Raw genomic sequence first — 17,934 nt, 5'->3', positions numbered from 1 at the left:
GTGATTATAGCAAAGGAAAAAACAAATTATAATAATATTTTATAATAATTATTGTCACAAAAATTTCTAATGTGTCCTCTAGTAATCCATACACAGAATCAAATAACTTTGATTTATGCCATTTTGCAAGCTTTCTCTGTCCGGTTGTAAAACGGTCGGACTGTAAAAGGAGTGTATTCATCATGTAGGTGTTTGTTAAAATGCGTTTGTTGACAATGCGTGACATTTTTCGGCTGTGATTAAGTCCACATTTGTTTAGTTCTTTGTTGGATTCAGCAGCTTCCTCTGAAAGCTCCCCAATTGATACGATCGTATTTTCTATCACAGCAGATCCATTAAGTAAGACCTTATGGACTGTCGCCGGAAAATAGTACCATGGATATTCCTTAATCAAATTCCTTGGCAGTATTTAGGGCAAATACATTAAATTTCTCAACATTAATTTTGTAACCTGATGATATAGCTTGAAGTATCGTGGCGCAACGAAGAATCGGTTTTTCACTTGAGCTTGCTATTTCTTCAGATAATTTTGGGTTAGAACTAAATTTTCTGGCTACATTTCCATCAGCAAAGTTAAGTTTTGGACGGCCACAAACTTAACTAATTACACGACGGATTTGAAGAGCGCTTTTGTTCTAAATAGCTCGTCCTGCTTTCAGCTTCGCTTTGAAAATGAACACGTTTTCATGCTTTTAATTCTATTTTTAGAAAGTCCAGTTAGATTTCCCGAAAAATCTGACTTGCCATTGTGAAGTTTGGACATTTAAGAAACAAATTGTGTACTTTTTGTGTAAATACTTTTTGATAAATTTTTGATTTTTGGGCGGGACCACTGTGCATTGAGATGAAAATAATTTTTGTTTGTTAGGTGAGTCTGGGATATGAGCAAGGCGTTATTTCAAAGGTCGCATTAGTGCTGGGTAATGTCATTCGCATTGATAGCATTGCATTGTATTTGTTATAGTTACCAGCATTGATTCAATTACATTAGGCAATTGGAGTGGATTTTCAGGGTAGCAAAATAAACTTATGGGGTCGTAGTTGATGGTATATACGGAAAGTTTTGTCGGATGGCTGGGCTTCCAGCTGTGGATTTTTGTTGGGTTAGGCGATTTTTTTTAGCTCTTTATATACAGGGCTACCTCTGTAGTTTGCAATGTGGTTTCCCCCAAAGTTGCACCGTTGTGCATTGGACGGGTTCAATTCGTTTGTGTGGTTCCTAAAAGATGATTCTTTGGTACAGCAAATAATAGAACTTGTAGATTGGGTGAACATAATTTTTGTCTATAGGCCTACTATCAGGAGTCAGTTCTACCTTGAATATTGGTTGAGGAATTTTATTATTTTTTATGTTCATAGCTATTTTGACTTCGAAGCCCTTGTCTTTAGGTCCAGCTATTATCTCATTGACTCAAACCGTTTATTCGATTCCTTTTAATAACTTATTGCAATTTGCTACTTTTTGGGTGGTAGGTATAGTAATTAATTTTTTAACTGTCAAATTCACTTTTAGTTTTCTAACCTACAGTAGAGTATAACAATTTTAATTTTTTCATTTTTCATTTCAAAAATATATTTTATGATCGATTAAACCTAAAAAACATAAACAAAGGTTGGCCAAAATAATAAGTACAGCAATTCTACAAAGCGAAAAACTAAAAGCGTATCAACATTTTTCCACTTTTTTCTTATTATTTATAATCTTATACAAGTATCCTGTATAGCCACACTTTTTATACCCGATACTTAAAAAGAGTATTGGGGTATATTAGATTTGTGGTAAAAGTGGATGTGTGTAACGTCCAGAAGGAATCGTTTCCGACCCCATAAAGTATATATATTCTTGATCAGCAGCAATAGCCGAGTCGATTGAGCCCTGTCTGTCTGTCTGTCCGTCTGTCCGTCCCTATCAGCGCCTAGTGCTCAAAGACTATAAGAGCTAGAGCAACGACGTTTTATATCCGGACTTCTGTAATGTCACTGCTACAAGTATATTTCAAAACTTTGCCCCGCCCACTTCCGCCCCCACAAAGGGCGAAAATCTGTGGCATCCACAAATTCAAAGATACAAGAAAACTGAAAACGCAGAATCGTAGAAGATGACTATATGTTCTAGACTGTTCTGAACCAGATCGTATAATTATTATAGCCAGAATCAAGAAAACAATTTCAATCTTTCTCGCTCTGTCTCTCTCTAACACACAGGTTTCATGGTCGGTTTTGCCAATTGCAAACAATGAGTTCAAGGATCTCAGAACCTATAAGAGCCAGATCAACCAAATTTGGTATCCACACTCCTGTGATATCGGACCTTGACCGTTTCGTGTCCAAATTTCGCCACACCCCCTTCCGCCCCCGCAAAGGACGAAAATCTGGGGACTATTAAGGCTAGAGTAACCAAATTTGGTATCCGCACTTCTGTTAGATCTCACTATAAAACGTATATCTCAGAATTTCGCCCCACCCCCTTCCGCCCCCACAAAGGACGAAAATCTGTTGCATCCACAATATTGCACATTCGAGAAAACTAAAAACGTAGCATCATAGATAATGACCATATCTATCAGATTGCTGAATCTGGATCAGATCGGATCATTTTTGTAGCCAAAAGCAAGAAATCAATTTGCAGTGGCCACGCAGCGCCCGACGTCACGCTCAGACTGATTTTCTGTCTCTCTCGCACGCACTCTTTGTCGTGTCGTTTAATATTAGCGGCGTCTGCCGGAGAAGAGCCATACTGACTTAGTATCGGGTATAACTGTAGAGTTGCGGTGTCCGCAGCAACTCACAACGTTCCCCCTCGTTATTCATCGACATAAGCCTTTACCGATCTCGATCTAAAACCTAGGTCACTCAAAATGGACTTCTATAGGATAGGGATATAGTTCTGTATTTTGCCAGAGTGTGGTTTGGTAATCTGCAGGTCATGCAGTTATCGAAAGATTTGTGGAAATATTGAGAGATTTTCTCAAACCAACAAAATTCATCGGAGACATTATTAAAAACGGGCCACCTAAACGGCTTTGGAATAACGGGCAGACGAGTTTTTTTAATTTCTCTGAATTTTTCTATAAAGTTTTCCAGCTCGCAAACCACAGGTCTTAGCCATATCCTCAGGTTACAAAACTTGGAAACAATTGACAATGTTTCCTTATCTCTGGTGCTCAGCCAGCAAGCAATTATTTTGTGATCTTGGTTAAATCTTGATGTACTCTTGGAGTCAGCTCGATCTTTGTGCAAGGGCCTTTAGCGAATTGCAATCTGTCATGTACGGCCATGTATAAATTGCATCAATTAGGGCACGGTCTGCAGAGTAGTTCACCCATTTCCCACCCATTAATCGCTCATTGAAATACCGATGGGTCTTCTTAAGCCCCATTGGCATAGCCAAAAACTCAAATTGTCACAAATGCGGGGCGTTCGATTGAGTTTGGATGAATCGGAATTCGACGAAAATCGCATAGCTCGCAAATAACGGTCAACCACGCAGACATGGTCTCTCACTGAGCAGAACACTTTTTTCCCTTCGCTTGTGTTATGTGTTTCGTGTTTTCGGTTGAGCCCGACACACGATCGTGTCTCACACTAACAACTTAGAGAGACACTTTGGTCAAGCGCTCACAGAAAAAGTGTCTTTAGATGAGCAGAAGATTTGGTTCCTCTTCAATGCTGTTGCTGTCCAAATCTTCAGACGCTTCATCATGTTTTGTCGTCAAATGGCGCCTTAAATTTGTCATGTGCCTGCCGGTCAGTTCCACACCACATATGTATGTACGTTGCAAGTTGATTTCTTATTTGTTGGATTAAATTTATAACACCAACGAACATTTTTGTTTCAATTTTCCCGATTGATTTTAAGCTCCAATAGTCCAAACGAACACAATTCACAAAGGAAAGTGATCGTTGCCATAGCCACCACAAAAGAGAAGTGAAAAAATCGGTCTTTGCTTGATCGGGTAATTTCTGTCCCTTTTCTCAATGTGTCCGTAAATGAGAGGTTTTTATCAGAGGTACGCTTGCCATATACACCCGGCGACAAAAAAAAAAGCCGCACTCTAAAATGTCATGCATTTTTGACTTGTCCAGCTTGGGGTTTCCCCAGATGTTATTGTCTTTTGTTTGTCTCAATAAATCAGTTCCTAACAAAAGTACATACTACATTTTTTATGTCATCTATAATATAAAAATGAATCGCCGAATGTGTTGCTAAGCGAAAATCTAGAGAGCAGCTGAACCAATTTCGCTAATTCTTTTTTATAATATTCCTTGGTGTACAAAGATGGTTCTTACGGAAAGAAAAATTTAAAAAAAAAATGGTAACACTAGGCGCTTATAGGGATAGACAAGGCTCAATCGACTCAGCTATTGATGCTAATAAAGAACATATATACTTTATGGGGTCGGAAACAATTCCTTCTGGACGTTACACACACCCATTTTCACCACAAATCTAATACATTTTCACCACAAATCTAATATACCCCTATACCCATTTTGAGTATTGGGTATAATAAGAACGTCAAATAATCACTTACAGAGCGAGCTCGGTGACAAGGTGCAGAATCGTCCTGAAAGATGGGATCGTCTCCTTTCATAGTAACTGATTCGATCGATACTGGGCCCACTTCAACTAATTTCTCATACTATTTTGAATTCACCATACCCTTAATTATTATTAAAGGTTTAGTGTTATATTTAGATATGTATCTCCATATAATATATGGCGAATGATTTAGTGTGGCAATGCGGCAATTTTCGGAAAAGCGTTCACTTCCAATGAGATTAAATTTGGACTTATCCGAAGGTATGACTCGTGGCCCGTTGGATGAGGAAGTCAAATCATATCAAATGACGGCGAGAACGACGACTTTTTTGTTGGTAGAAGCTCTGATACTATTTCATTTATAGACAGTGATTGAAGATTCAGCATGCATATTTTCGCCATTTTCTGGTGGTTTCAATGACTAATAGAGTAAACTAAACTTCAGTAAACCATTCAAGTACAATTTATTTGTTTATCCAAAAAGCTCAAAATATGACAGAAAAAAATGTAATAAGAAAACATAACTGTATTTAACCTGCTCCTAAACCTGGTTGAAAAAATAATTTGGTTTAAAATCAATAAATTAAAAACTATATTTAAATTTTCTTTTTTCTTTACCACTGGTCGTAAACGACATACAAATTTTGCAATAACTTTAAATTTTGATTTTCAATATTTTAGATTATGTGAAGTAATTTAATCGAGTAAATGTATACATTACTGAGAACATACATTTGCTGTATTTCTGTGCCTGGGTATCTCCGGATATACTAGTCGCATTAAGCACTCTGTCCCATAGACATGGAAAACCAGTGTACTTGTCTTAGATCTCGGCCGGACCGAGGTTTTTTGTATGAAAATATAAATATTCAGTACATAAAATACAGTTATGTTGTGTATTTTTACTTTTGAAGAAACTTATGAAACAGTCAAGGAAAAAATTCAGTTACAAATATTTTGCAAAAGAAAATGCGGGGCAAAAAAGTAGTCATCGAATTGGGTCAGGTACGACTTATGGGGAGTAAATAATAAGTAATAGTGCTCTTACAGTAAATGTACCAATCGGCTCCACAAATCTTGCGTAACATTTTGTTTTCGAACACCCTGTTTATCCGGGATATCGTAGATCTGTATTCCGTATCTCCAAATAGGCGCCGGGATAGCTTTGTAAATGAGCACTTTGTTGACAGCGTTTAGCAGCCAGTAAATTTTCCTTGTCTTGCTTTCCAGGTTACATATTAAGGTTTTAATGTGGCTGGCAAAAGTAAGTCTGGTATCCAGCGTGACTCCTAGGTATTTATGTTATTTCCGTTGGTCTAGCAGCTCGCCATGAAGAAAATCTTAAGGGCAATTTCCTCTTTTTTAAGGTTTGGGTCACCATCGCACACATATTGGAAGCCGTCGAATATGTGCTCCACAGCTGCTCCAGTGTGCTATGCCTAAGTCTGAACTCAAATTGGTTGTTTTGAGTGACTCTCTTGACTTGCGAAGATTCCAGAACCCTTCGCAGGATGCAACGCTGAAGTAATTTGCCAAAAGTCGAGAGGAGGCTGATTAGTCATGCGTTGAAGGTCATCAACAGGTATTGTCGATTCTGTCATCGCCAAAGGCCTTCTTGGACTTCCAATTCTTTATGTCTGCCGAGCTTTCATGGAAAGTGATAGGTGCCATAGGGAGTTTTGTCTAATGGCTCTCATTCAGCCTCTCGGTGACCAGATTAAATCTTCTGCTTGAATTCGTACAGAAACGTGTGAACCTTTCTTCAAGGTTCGCCGCGAAGGCCTCCGCTCTGCCCATTGCTGATCTCATACATGTGCCGTAGGCCTTCATAACCGGAAAGCGAGGCCTAGGTTGCTGCGTGCAGTGTCCTGTCAACTTCCAGAGTTGCGTTTGATGTCTATCCATGATCTTGGTCTTCTGTACGGCTAGTTTTTTCCTTACTTGGTTTGCCACTCCTGAAAACTCTGCCAACTTTTGGGTCGTTGGTGCGTATATACTCGCGTCTGAGTCGTATTTTGAGTGGGTGCAGACCCTCAATCTCACTTGAAGTGCCGCCTCTGTGGCTTCCAGTTTGCGATGTTCGAGTGGCTTGAGGGCCGCAGATGGCAGCGGCTGCAGAAGTGTCACAGACTTTGGCCACAAGAGTGTCGATCGCCACATCTACATCTACAGTCTAGCGGGGTGCATAGAATTTCCTTGAACGGGGGAACGTTTGAGTTAGGCTTCAACAGCCTCGTCATGATTGGGATCGTCTGCGGAGTTGGCGATAATGTAGCAATGAGAGGCAGGTGGTCGGAGCTGAGGTCATGCTCTTTACGGATGATGAGTTGATTGCTGGGGATAGATGATATATGAAGAAGTCTGAGCAGGAGGTCATGGATCTCTGAATCGGTGGGTAGTAGGTGGGGCTTCCTGTCGCCTAAATTTGTGCCGAGCAATTGGTTAGGGCGTCATGCAGCGCCATTCCTCTGCGGTCTTCCCTGTGACTGCCCTAAAACCTGTGCATCGTATTAAGGTCTCCTGCAATGATAAATTTGTTACCCAGTTGTGTCACAAGACTGTCGAAATCAGTGCTTGACCATTGAATCGATGGGGGCTGTGGCAATGAGGATCTCCCCTGTTGAAACCATGATCGCCTCAAGCTGTATCGGCCCCAACTGTACATCGCTATGGTGGTTGTGGGAAATGTCCTTCCGAACGAGTACTACTGCTCCTCCTCTGGACCTGCTGCTTGGGTGGTCGGCTCTGTAACACTCGTATCCGTGGAGCGTGTAGTTTTTTTTCCTGGGTGAGGGTAGGTTTCAGCCATTAATATGTTGTCAATGTTATGACGCTGTAAAAATAGAGCCAGGTCATGAGTGTTATGAGGTTACGGTCTTTTCAGAATCCGATCCTTATGAAGAAAACTGTTTCAGTTTCTGTCGCTATGTCTCTCTCTAACACACACTTTTCATGGTCGGCTGCTTGCAATTTGATAAACTATCGTCATGCGGGAAATACTACTACTACTATACTAAATAATACTACTACTACTAAAAAAAAACAAAAAAAAAAACGTGCTAAAAGTGGCTAAAAATTAAGCTAAAACTACATGCACCCACAAAAATATACAATTTTGTGGTATTAGTTATTTTTGTATGGTAGCTATAACTTAAGTATATCGTCCACATCAGCATCCTCCTCTTGACTGTTATAATATTTGTCCTTTTTTGAAACTAAATTCAAATATTTAACTGGCAATTCTTAGTTGTTGCAACATTTTCCTTGTCTCCGCAGCCCTATAAAATTTCTAACGGTTAAAATGTATTCAAAAATGATTAACTTAAAAAACAAACCTTATGCTTTAGATAACACTTAACGTTTAATATGCCAAATGTTGCGCAATTTAGTTTTAACCATATTCATTTGACTGAACACCCGTTCCACATCATCATTTGACACGAGTAGGTTGGTTTTTGCCCGCATCTTTGTAGGCCAGCACTTCTTCCCATAACTTAATAGTTGGTGGTATTTTCCCATTTGAACAAATCAATTTTATCATACTTTCAATGTCGGCGACCTTACTATATTTCAAAACGTACACACTATCGTTGGTATTTTGTGCCGCTGCAACGGAAATTGAGTTTCTTAAGAACTTCAAAATTATAGCGTAGTCTGAAACTTAACAGAACCAAAATCTTGCTCTTATGAACAAAGTTTCCATCACAAAAACAAGTTCCAATATTTTTTATTCAACAAAAAATCCAGAAAAGATTAAATTTACATTTAAAGCTAAACAGCTTATATAAGCTATTTGCAAATTTTATAAGCTAGTCCACTTTGCTAGATCTAGCCTGAAATAGGCTAAAATGGCAGCGCTTGTTCCCTGAAGGACAGGAGCGTGTTGATATGGACTCCCAGATATGTATTTGACAGCCCTCTACGACTGGATCGTGGTCCCTCCCATCAGTACTCTGGCAGTTTCGAACACTCTGCGGCGTAAAATGAGGACTGCCTCCGCCAGCTCCATCCAGTCCCGCAACAGACAGTCACACCTCAACGGCTTGGATTGCCTAGTTGGCGTTGGTCATGAATTCTTGGATGAACTCCAACGGGTTCAATTTCCTATTAGATTTACATTCGCAATGAAATTCAATAAATCGCAATTACAGTTTGCGGCTTAGATTTGGAACACCATGTTTTTGCTTAAGACGAATCGACAAAAAATAACGTACTTTTACTGCGTTTAGACATTAATATTAATAATTTACCTAGTTACGTATAAAAGATATTGTATAAGTTACATAAGCTATAGGCTCACAACGTTCCCGCTCGGTTTGTATTCATAATTAGTAATCAACTATTCTTACATACATTTTTACGATCCTTTCCAGATCTGCCGATGACACGATAACAAACCAAAGAGTTGCAATTAAAAAAATTTCGCCGTTTGAACACCAAACGTATTGTCAAAGAACACTCAGAGAGATAACCATCCTGACCCGATTTAAACATGAAAACGTAATTCAATTTAGTTTTTATTTGTAATCGTATCTTTCATTTATATTGGTATTAAAATATTTTTAGATTATTGATATACGAGACATCTTGCGAGTAGATAGTATAGAACAGATGAGGGATGTTTATATTGTACAGTGTTTAATGGAGACTGATTTGTATAAACTACTTAAAACACAGGTACGTATGCCAGCAGCCCAAATTACTGTTTTTATCTTGCAGGAAATATTATTATTTTGCGCAGATTATCAGTATTATTACGTAAAATCCTTCAGTTCCATTTACAAATTTGATATTAGGTTTGTGGTGAAAGTAGATGTGTGTAACGTTCAGAAGGAAGCGTTTCCGACCCCATAATATATATAAAATATATGTCAGACTGGGGACTTTTATTATTATTATTAAATAATGCTAATAGCTAGTTAAAACTAAATATTAACAGAAGTTGGAGCTATAGCTACTGAGGCCTTAAGCTCTAGGGTAATTGGGTCAGATTTTATACATATATACAAAGATGTTGGGATAAGTATTTATTTACAGTATGTTCGGTTATATATTGTGGAGGATATTTGCGGTTTGTAGGAATTTGAGGATAATTTTGGAATTTGAGTTGGTGGGGTTTGCGATAAGTTGCATGGGGTCGTTGTTATTGAATGATAGGGACCTTTGTGGTGAGAGTGAGGGACAGGTGTATAGTGGGTGTCGTAAGTCTATGTTCGCGTTGTGGCACAATGGACATGTGTTGGGCAATGTTTTGTCAATGTAGTGGGCGTTGGTCAGCTTGGTGTGGCCCAGTCTCAGTCTATTAAATATGACCTGGTGCCTTCTATTAAGGATATTGTTTTTGGGGGTGTTGTTGGTAGCGAGGTTGCTAATTTGTTGGTACCATGTAGAGGTGTTTGTGAGGAGGTCAGTTTGTTTGGATTGGAGGATTTTTTTTAGGAAGTGTGCAATATCGGTAGAGTTGTGGCTTGGGGTGTAAATAAGGGGAAATTTGGCGTTCATCCTGGCTGTAGAGTCGGCGAATTCGTTGCCTTTTATGCCAATGTGACTGGGTATCCAGATTATTAGGATCTTAGGGAAGTGGGTGGATAATAGGTTTCTGATCGAGGAGGCGTAGTAGGAGTGATTGTTGGGGTTCCTGATTGAGGTGATAGAGGAGAGGGAGTCGGTGCAGATAGCATATTTTCCACGTTTATATCGAGTAAATAAGATGGCTTCGTGTATTGCAATGATTTCGCTGGAGAGTACAGATGAGTATGTTGGCAGCAATCCAGTTTTTATTACTGCTGACTCGTTTGTAATACAGTAGCTGGTAATGCCCCCGGCTTTGGAGCCGTCTGTGTAAAGGAAGTTGTGTTTGGGGAGAGCTGATTTGATAGAGTGGAAAAGTTGGTGGAAGACTATTGTAGGGGTAGTGTTTTTGTTGTGATTGGAGAGGTTGATGTTTGTTGATTTGTGGATGTTAAGGATGTTGAATTTTTTGGATGTGGAGGTTCTGATTGGGGAAAAAGGGATGAGGTGTTTTTGGGACACTTTTATGGCTCTGTCTACCGTGCTGAGCAGTCGGTGTTTTCTTTTATGGCTTTTGGAAAGGGTATTTAGGGGGGTGGATTTTCCGTGGATGAGGTTTTTGGAGATTTTCCCGGTAAGGAAGTCTCGTTTGCTTTCAATGGTGAAGATGTTGGTTTCAGCTAGCATATTATTTATGGGGGTGGTACGGAATGCTCCAAGGGCGGCTCTTATTGCTGTATTTAGGGTGGTTTTTATGCGGTTAAGTTGGGATTTGGGAGCAAATCCATATATGGGAAGGCAGAAATCTATTTTGGAAATGATTATGGATTTTATGATTTGCACTAATGATGAAGTGTGGCAGTTATATTTAAATGAAGAGAGGTGTTTGATAATGCCTAGTGGCTTAGCAAGGTCAACTTTGAGTTTTTTGATGTGAGAGATCCAATTGTATTTGGTGTTGATTGTGAGCCCAAGGATTCTGAGTGTGTCGGTAGCTTGGATGGTTGTGCCACCGGTGAGTATCTTGGGTTTGCAGTTGTGTTTGCTGGGATTGGGGGAGCTGGGAGTTGGGATTTTTGTTTAGAGAGGATTGAGCCTGAGTGATTGCACCAGTCGTCTATTTGGTTAAATATTGTTTGGATGTTAGTTGTGGGACTTTTTTGTTTGTTGTGATTGATGAGTAGGTGGAAGTCGTCGGCGTACGCGCAAAATTTGATTTTTTTGTGGAGGGAGATGATATCGGTGAGTGAGTTGTAGGCCATGAGGAAAAGGATAACGGAGATTGGGGAGCCTTGGGGAATGCCATTATTTAGAGGGGAGATATTTAGGCTTCTGCCGGTTTTGACGAAGATTTTCCTGTTAGACATAAAGTTCTTAACATAATTGAGAATTCGTGGCCCTACTTTCCATTTTTTTAGTTGGTTTATTACGGTGTGAATACCAATTCTGTCGAAGGCTTTGGTGAAGTCCAGCGAGATGACTATGAGGTGTTTTTTCAGGGCGATGGCTCTGGTAGCTAGGTGGTCTACAAAAAGTAGACTGTCTAGTACAAATTTGCCTCTTTTGAACCCTAGTTGGTTGTTGTGGATCAGGTTGTTATTTAAAACAAACCACCACAACCTTTTTGCGACAATCTTGTCCAGAGTTTTGGCTAGGCATGAGTTTAGGGAGATGGGTCTGTATGATTTGATATCGGTTTGGGGTTTTTGTGGTTTTAAGATGGGAAGGACTAGGCTGAGTTTAAGAGATTGTGGGATGAAGGAGTCGAGTATCTTGTTGTAGAGGGTTAGGATTCTGGTTTTGAGGGGGTAGGGTGAGTTCTTTAGCATAGAGTAAGAAATTCGGTCAAGACCAGGAGTGTTGCCCTTCAAGGTGGACAGTGCTGATGTGTATTCGATTAATGTTATGTCATTCTCGATTTCTAGGGCTGATGGTGTTGGGTTATAGTTAGAAGGGGTATTTATGAGGAGTTTGTTGGACAGGAATGTTGGGGAGAAGTTGAGGTCGTCTGCTTCTTCTGACCATGTCTGGGCAAAGGAGTTGGCTATTTCGGATTGACAGGTTGTTTGTGATTGGGTGTACGGGTTATGAATGGCATGGAAATTTTTAAAGACCGCAGAGACGTCTGATGTTGGACCATGTTGTGGTTGGATCTGAGTTTGGGTGTATATGGGTTGTGAACTCAAGGATCGATTTACGTTTGGCTTCTCTAATTGCTCTTTTAAAACACGCTTTTGATTTTTTGTATTCTATGATGTAATGGTTGCTTGGTGGTGCTTGAGGTAGTTCCATTTTACGACTTTGTCTCTTTTGAGGAGTGAAAGTTGTTTGTTCCACCAGGGAACAGTGCGGGTGAGAGAGAAGGTGGTGTTTTGTGGAATAGAAAGGTGGGCACTTTGGATAAGTATTTTTTTTATTAGGGCGGCTTCTCTATTGACATTGTTATTTGATTGGGTTGTGGAGATAAAGCGGGCTGTATGTTTCCTGAAGAGATCCCAGTCTGCGTTTTTGAGATTGAAAGTAGGTTTAGGGGTGAAGGGGGAGGGGGGATAGCGAGAGGGAGTGTTGAATAGTGTAAGTAAGATGGGAAAGTGGTCAGAACCGTAAAGGTCATCTATCACTTGCCAGAGGATTTTTGGAGCAATTCTGGATGTTGCAAGTGAGAGATCGATTTGGGTAAATGTGTTGTGTGTTGAGAAGTGGGTCGGAGTATTGTCATTTAGTAGGATGAAGTTCGAGCGGTCTAGGAATGAGGCTATTGTTTTCCCTCTGCAGTTGGCCTTAGGTGAGCCCCAGTAAGGGTGCCAGCTGTTGAAGTCTCCTAGGACAATGGTGTGGTCGTTTGCCGGGGTGAGGACGTTTTGGAGGTTACGGGTGTTGAAGGATTTGTTAGGGGAGATGTAGGCGGATATGATATTGAGATTTGATTTGGACCTTATGGTGACGCCTACTGCGTCAAAGTCTGCGTTGAGTTGAATTTGGGTATGGGAGATGGAGTTGTGAATGAGGAGAGCTGTGCCACCGAAAGCATTTGTGGGGTTGTTGTTGCAGTATAGGCTAAAGTTAATTGGGATTGGGAGTGAGATGGGGTTCGTTAAGTGGGTTTCCTGTAATGCAATAATTTGAGGGTTGTGGGATTTCATGAGTGTTTGTAGTTCTATATAATTATTCTTGTATCCGTGGATGTTCCATTGGATTATTTTGAGCATTATAAGTTAGTGGGAGTAGTGTTTTGTTTTCTTAGTGATAGGGCTTAGTGATAATTACTAGTTTGGGTTGATATTTATAGATCGTCTTCGCTGTAAATTTGGTTTGCTAATGCATTATTTGATAAAAGGGCTAGGTTTGCGTTTGGGGTCTTATTTTTTTCAGTTTTATCTTTGGCTTTGAGGTGTTTGGTAACCAGGTTAAGTTTGTCTTTTTCCATAGTCTGGCTTCTGAGTTTACGGTCAGAATCTTGGATAGTTTTCGAGTTTTTGGTATTTTTAGCGGTTCCCGTAGTTTCGGTGTCCATATCCATTGCTTGTTGTTGACTGGGGGGGTGTAGTTGGGATGTAGTTGGCTTAGGGTTGATTGGATGTGTGTTTGGGGTGATGTCTCCGTAGTCTTTGATTGGTCTTGTTTGGTGTGATTGGTTATAGGTGGGCGATGATGAGGTAGATGTTTCAGTGAGATGAGGTTTTGGTTGTTGATGGCGGGCTACTTCAGCGTATGGTGTGGATTGATGGGGGTTCCGTTGATGGTAAATTTTCTTTGCGGTAGTGAAATCTACTTTTTCGATTGTTTTGATTATTGTGATTTCTTTTTGTTTGAGGAACTCTGTGCAATTTTTGTCTATGGGGCTGTGGTTATTCTGAATGTCGGTGTTGAATTTGCAGTTACTGCAAAACTTTGGCTTAGAGCATAGTTCATCGTCAGCAGGGTGCACTTCTGAGCAGTTAGTACAGATCTTTGGGGATCTGCAGTATTTAGAAGGGTGGCCGTATTTTTGGCAGTTGTGGCATTTAAGGGGGCGAGGTGTTTGAGGACGTACGTTCACTCGTTCGTAACCGATCATTAAATGTTGAGGTAGAGTTGGTGTGTCGAATGTGACGATGATGAGTCCGGTTTCATGGAGTACGTTGTCTTTCTGTTGAAGTATTTTGGTTGCGTCAATGACTTTTTGAGGTTTGAGTTCTTTTTTGATTTCGTCTATATCAATGTTCCGCAAGTCGTTGGAGTAGATTACCACTTTGGAGAAGTTTAGTGTTTTGTGTTCGGTTGCTATTACTTCGAAGTCGTGGAATTTGGTGATTTTCATAAGTCTAGTAGCCTGGGCTGTTCCTTTTGTTTTGACTAGAAGTGATCCGTCTCTGATTTTTTTAACCGAGTCTACTTCACCGCAACACTGGTAGTCTATGACTTTTTTTATTATAAAAGGGGAGGTGTTTTCGAAAGATTTGTTATCTTTTCCGTTTATTGATATGTATTTTGGTTCTAAGAATGCTGTTTTGTCCCACTGTGTGAGCAATTTTGGGTCTGGTGGTCGCGACATTGCGCTCGAGCTTGGGCTGCTGCCCGCTTCACTTGGATTTGTAACTGTTCACTTGGTGTGTTTGTTATTGGCTTTTTTGGAATTTGCTTTGTGCACTTGAATGTTTTTCTGCGTGGATTTTGTTGTTAGATTTGCGTTTGCTGTTGCTTAGCTGCTGGCGCGTCTTTACTTGACGGAGTCTAGACTGGCACTGAGACTGGGGACTTATTGACCGATGTGTTAAAAGAACTAGAGCAACCAAATTTGGTATCCACACTATCCAGTGTATTTCAAAATTTCACACCACCCTCTTCCACCCCCACAAAGGAAGAAAATCTGTGGCATCCATAACTTGGCAAATACGAGAAAATAAAAAACCTACAATCATGTAGAAATACCATATCTACCAGATTGCCAAATCTGGATCAGATCGGATCAATCATAATTTATAGCTAAAATAAACAAACCAATTGGCAGTGGCTATGCAGCGACCGACGACACGTTCAGACACGTTTTCTGTCTCTCCCGCACGCACTGTTTGTCGCTCAATGTAGCCATACTGACTATGTATCGGGTATAAATATAGAGTTGCGGTCGCAGCATCAACTGACAGCGTTCCCCCTCGTTTTTGTTTGTTCCGCTAAAACTCCATGCATTGACATTGCGCCAAACTGGTTAAACTAATTCAACCATTAACAGGTCGAATCTCGCGAGGGTGATTTTTGGGACTTTTAGGACACATAAAATTGATGCATTTCTGTCAAAAACCTGAACAGCATTTTGTTTGCAACAAATTAATTAAATTTATACGATACGATTAAAATGAATATTTCAGTAGTTTTTTACTATTAATATTATTTGATAGACATTGGTCTTAGCAAAATTCGTTAAATATACATAAGTGGAAATATTAAGAAAAGAACCCACCCTCACAATCGATGCATCACTGTCTGAAAGTGTTAAAGGGATCAGAATAAATTATATACGATTTCTGACTCTATCTCTTTCCTAGTGTGGCTTAGCTGAATCTGTAGCTCTTACTCTTACTCTGTTTGGGCGCTACCGGAAATTAATTGTGATGAACATTGCTTATAAAATAACCTTCTTTGATAATCTTTTATAGCTTTGCGAAATTTTAAAACAAGAAATTTTGAATATATTTTACACGAGACTAAGTTTAGGTTGCATATGCCTGCAATCTGAATTTTCTGATAGATTTTTGATGAAGTATGGTTTTTCTTAGAGGTAGGCGTGCGTTTCTTCATATAACTTTAGTACGCTACACCTTGTTGAAGAACTTCTTAAGTCTGAAAATTAAATGAATGCTGGTATCAATCAGACTTAATAGGCTATGCACACTGAGCCCATCCCGGGGGAATGGTGGGAGTTTTTGACAGGTGTGAGTCTCCGATTCACACTGGCACCATCCGTCAAAAACAGCTTAAGCCAATAACAAGTACATTCAATTTGCGCGGAAGATTTATTAATTATATTATAGCAATTATTTCGGCATATAGCATCAATCGGAAAAGGTCTTGTGCTGTTGTATTTTACACAATATATGAAATATGCACAACAGCGCTATGAAAATTAGGAGCTTGCAACAATTGAGCAGCGCGAACAGCCCGATAACAGCTGACTTTAATCAGTTAGCAGAACAGATACGATCTGCAATTGCAAAATATTGTGTAGACCGTAATGAAAATTAATAACTTATTTATTTTTATTTTTTAAAACTTCTAACAATTCGTTCTGGAATTTCGTTTGGGTGCTGATGGGTCTCGTTCAGTCGTACAGAAAAGTGTGAACCTTTCTTCAAGATTCGCCGCGAAGGCATCCACTCTGTCCATTGCTGATCTCGCCCATGTGCCGTTAACCTTCCTAACCGTAAAGCGAGGCATAGGATGCCGCTTGTGGTGTCCTGCCAACTTCTGATGTCGCATCCGTTAGCAGGCTATCCGTGATCTTGGTGTTCTGTATTGCTAGTTTGCTCCTTACTCGGTTTGCCACTCTCCTGAAAATTTTGTCAACTTTTGGGTCGTTGGTGCGAATATACTCGCGCCTGAGTCTTTTTTTGAGTAGGAGCAGGCCCTCAATCTCACTTGAAGTGCTTCCAGTTCTGTGGCTTCCAGTTTGCGATGTTTGAGTGCCTTGAGGGTCGCAGATGGCAGCGGCTGCAGAAGTGTCACAGACTTTGGACAAAAGTGTGTCGATCGCCACATCTACATCTACAGTCTAGCGGGATGCATAGAATTTCCTTGAACGGGGGAACGTTTGATTTAGGCTTGAAACAATATTGTGAACGAATTCTTAGCATCGGAAGCCTCACGCTGTTGTTTTTGCGGGGCAACTCCATCTGTATCCGTTGTCTTAGGTACTTGGGCGAGGTCTATGAACCAGACATTCACAGGGGTTCGTCCCCCCATGCCCCAAAACATTAATAACTTTAACTATTGTCGCCTTTGGTGTGGAGGACGACCGGCTTTTGCGACGATGCGGAACTCTCTATCCTCACTCTCCACATATAATAGGCCTATGCTTTCTAAGCTTCTTAGACACCTCAGCAGCTCCCTCGCCGCAATCTGGGCAACAGTTGTGAGATCCTGTTCACTCAATGGGGCAAAACGGTTGCCTAGAAGAGGCGAAAGATTAGGGGCGGGGTCAACTTGGCGAAGTTTTCCCTTTTTGAGTGTATCGTTAATAAGCTCGGCTTCATGACGTTTCTTTTCACCCCCCTTTTGCCAAGTCACAGATGATAGGTGAAACAAGGGTCGGGAAAGACTCAGCCTGGCTGGACGTCTTAGTAGCTAGCATGGAGATTGAAACAGATCTTACCTTGGATTCAGCGGCTAGTTTCAAGGAATGTGCCAGCGATATCCATAATGCGGTAATTGGACGACTAAGAGGCTGATGGTTTGGTTGACGTGACCGTGACGTGATGGTCGAAGTGGTAGTGGTTGCTGGTCCAATCCCCCCGTTGCAAAGGGTATGCATTAAACCTTTAGCAGAGTGAGGGTCACGGATACGTGGAGGAAAGTCCATAGAAAGGATCGAGTCGGCATCAGCAACCATGTCTTCATCCATTGCAGCGAGAGAAGATAGAGGAACAACCTGCTACTTAATAGCAGGTTTTAAGCACTCGATACTTTCACGCTCGAAGGCTAGGTCCAGCCAGTCCTTACCAAGCGATGGAAGTTTAGTTTTTTCTAAATTTCAACAAATTTGTAGTATGAAAAAAACAAACACTGAACTGAAATCTTAAAAAGCTAGCCCAAATCAGCTCAGCTTTGTTCAATCGATCAAGCATGTTTGTTTTTATCAGCAAGCTGAGTGCTGATATCGAACATTAATATTTCGCTACTATGGC

The 17,934-nt window shown here is 40.4% G+C and overlaps 1 protein-coding gene across 5 annotated transcripts in view; it reads left to right on the top strand.

Annotated features, from left to right (window-relative positions):
- LOC117189168 (mitogen-activated protein kinase ERK-A) overlaps positions 1 to 17,934 on the top strand; it is a 43,105-nt gene that overhangs the window by 3,527 nt on the left and 21,644 nt on the right. For all 5 annotated transcript variants that reach the window (XM_033394241.1, XM_033394238.1, XM_033394240.1 and 2 more), the window contains exons 3-4: positions 8,917 to 9,043; positions 9,110 to 9,220. In XM_033394241.1, the coding sequence (XP_033250132.1) occupies positions 8,917 to 9,043; positions 9,110 to 9,220 (238 nt within the window). The remainder of the gene's footprint in view (positions 1 to 8,916; positions 9,044 to 9,109; positions 9,221 to 17,934) is intronic.

The sequence above is a fragment of the Drosophila miranda genome, chromosome 4, assembly GCF_003369915.1.
Source record: "Drosophila miranda strain MSH22 chromosome 4, D.miranda_PacBio2.1, whole genome shotgun sequence".
Classification (NCBI taxonomy): domain Eukaryota; kingdom Metazoa; phylum Arthropoda; class Insecta; order Diptera; family Drosophilidae; genus Drosophila; species Drosophila miranda.
The sequence above is the reverse complement of the archived record's forward strand: the minus strand, read 5'-3'. Positions and strand labels throughout refer to the sequence as shown.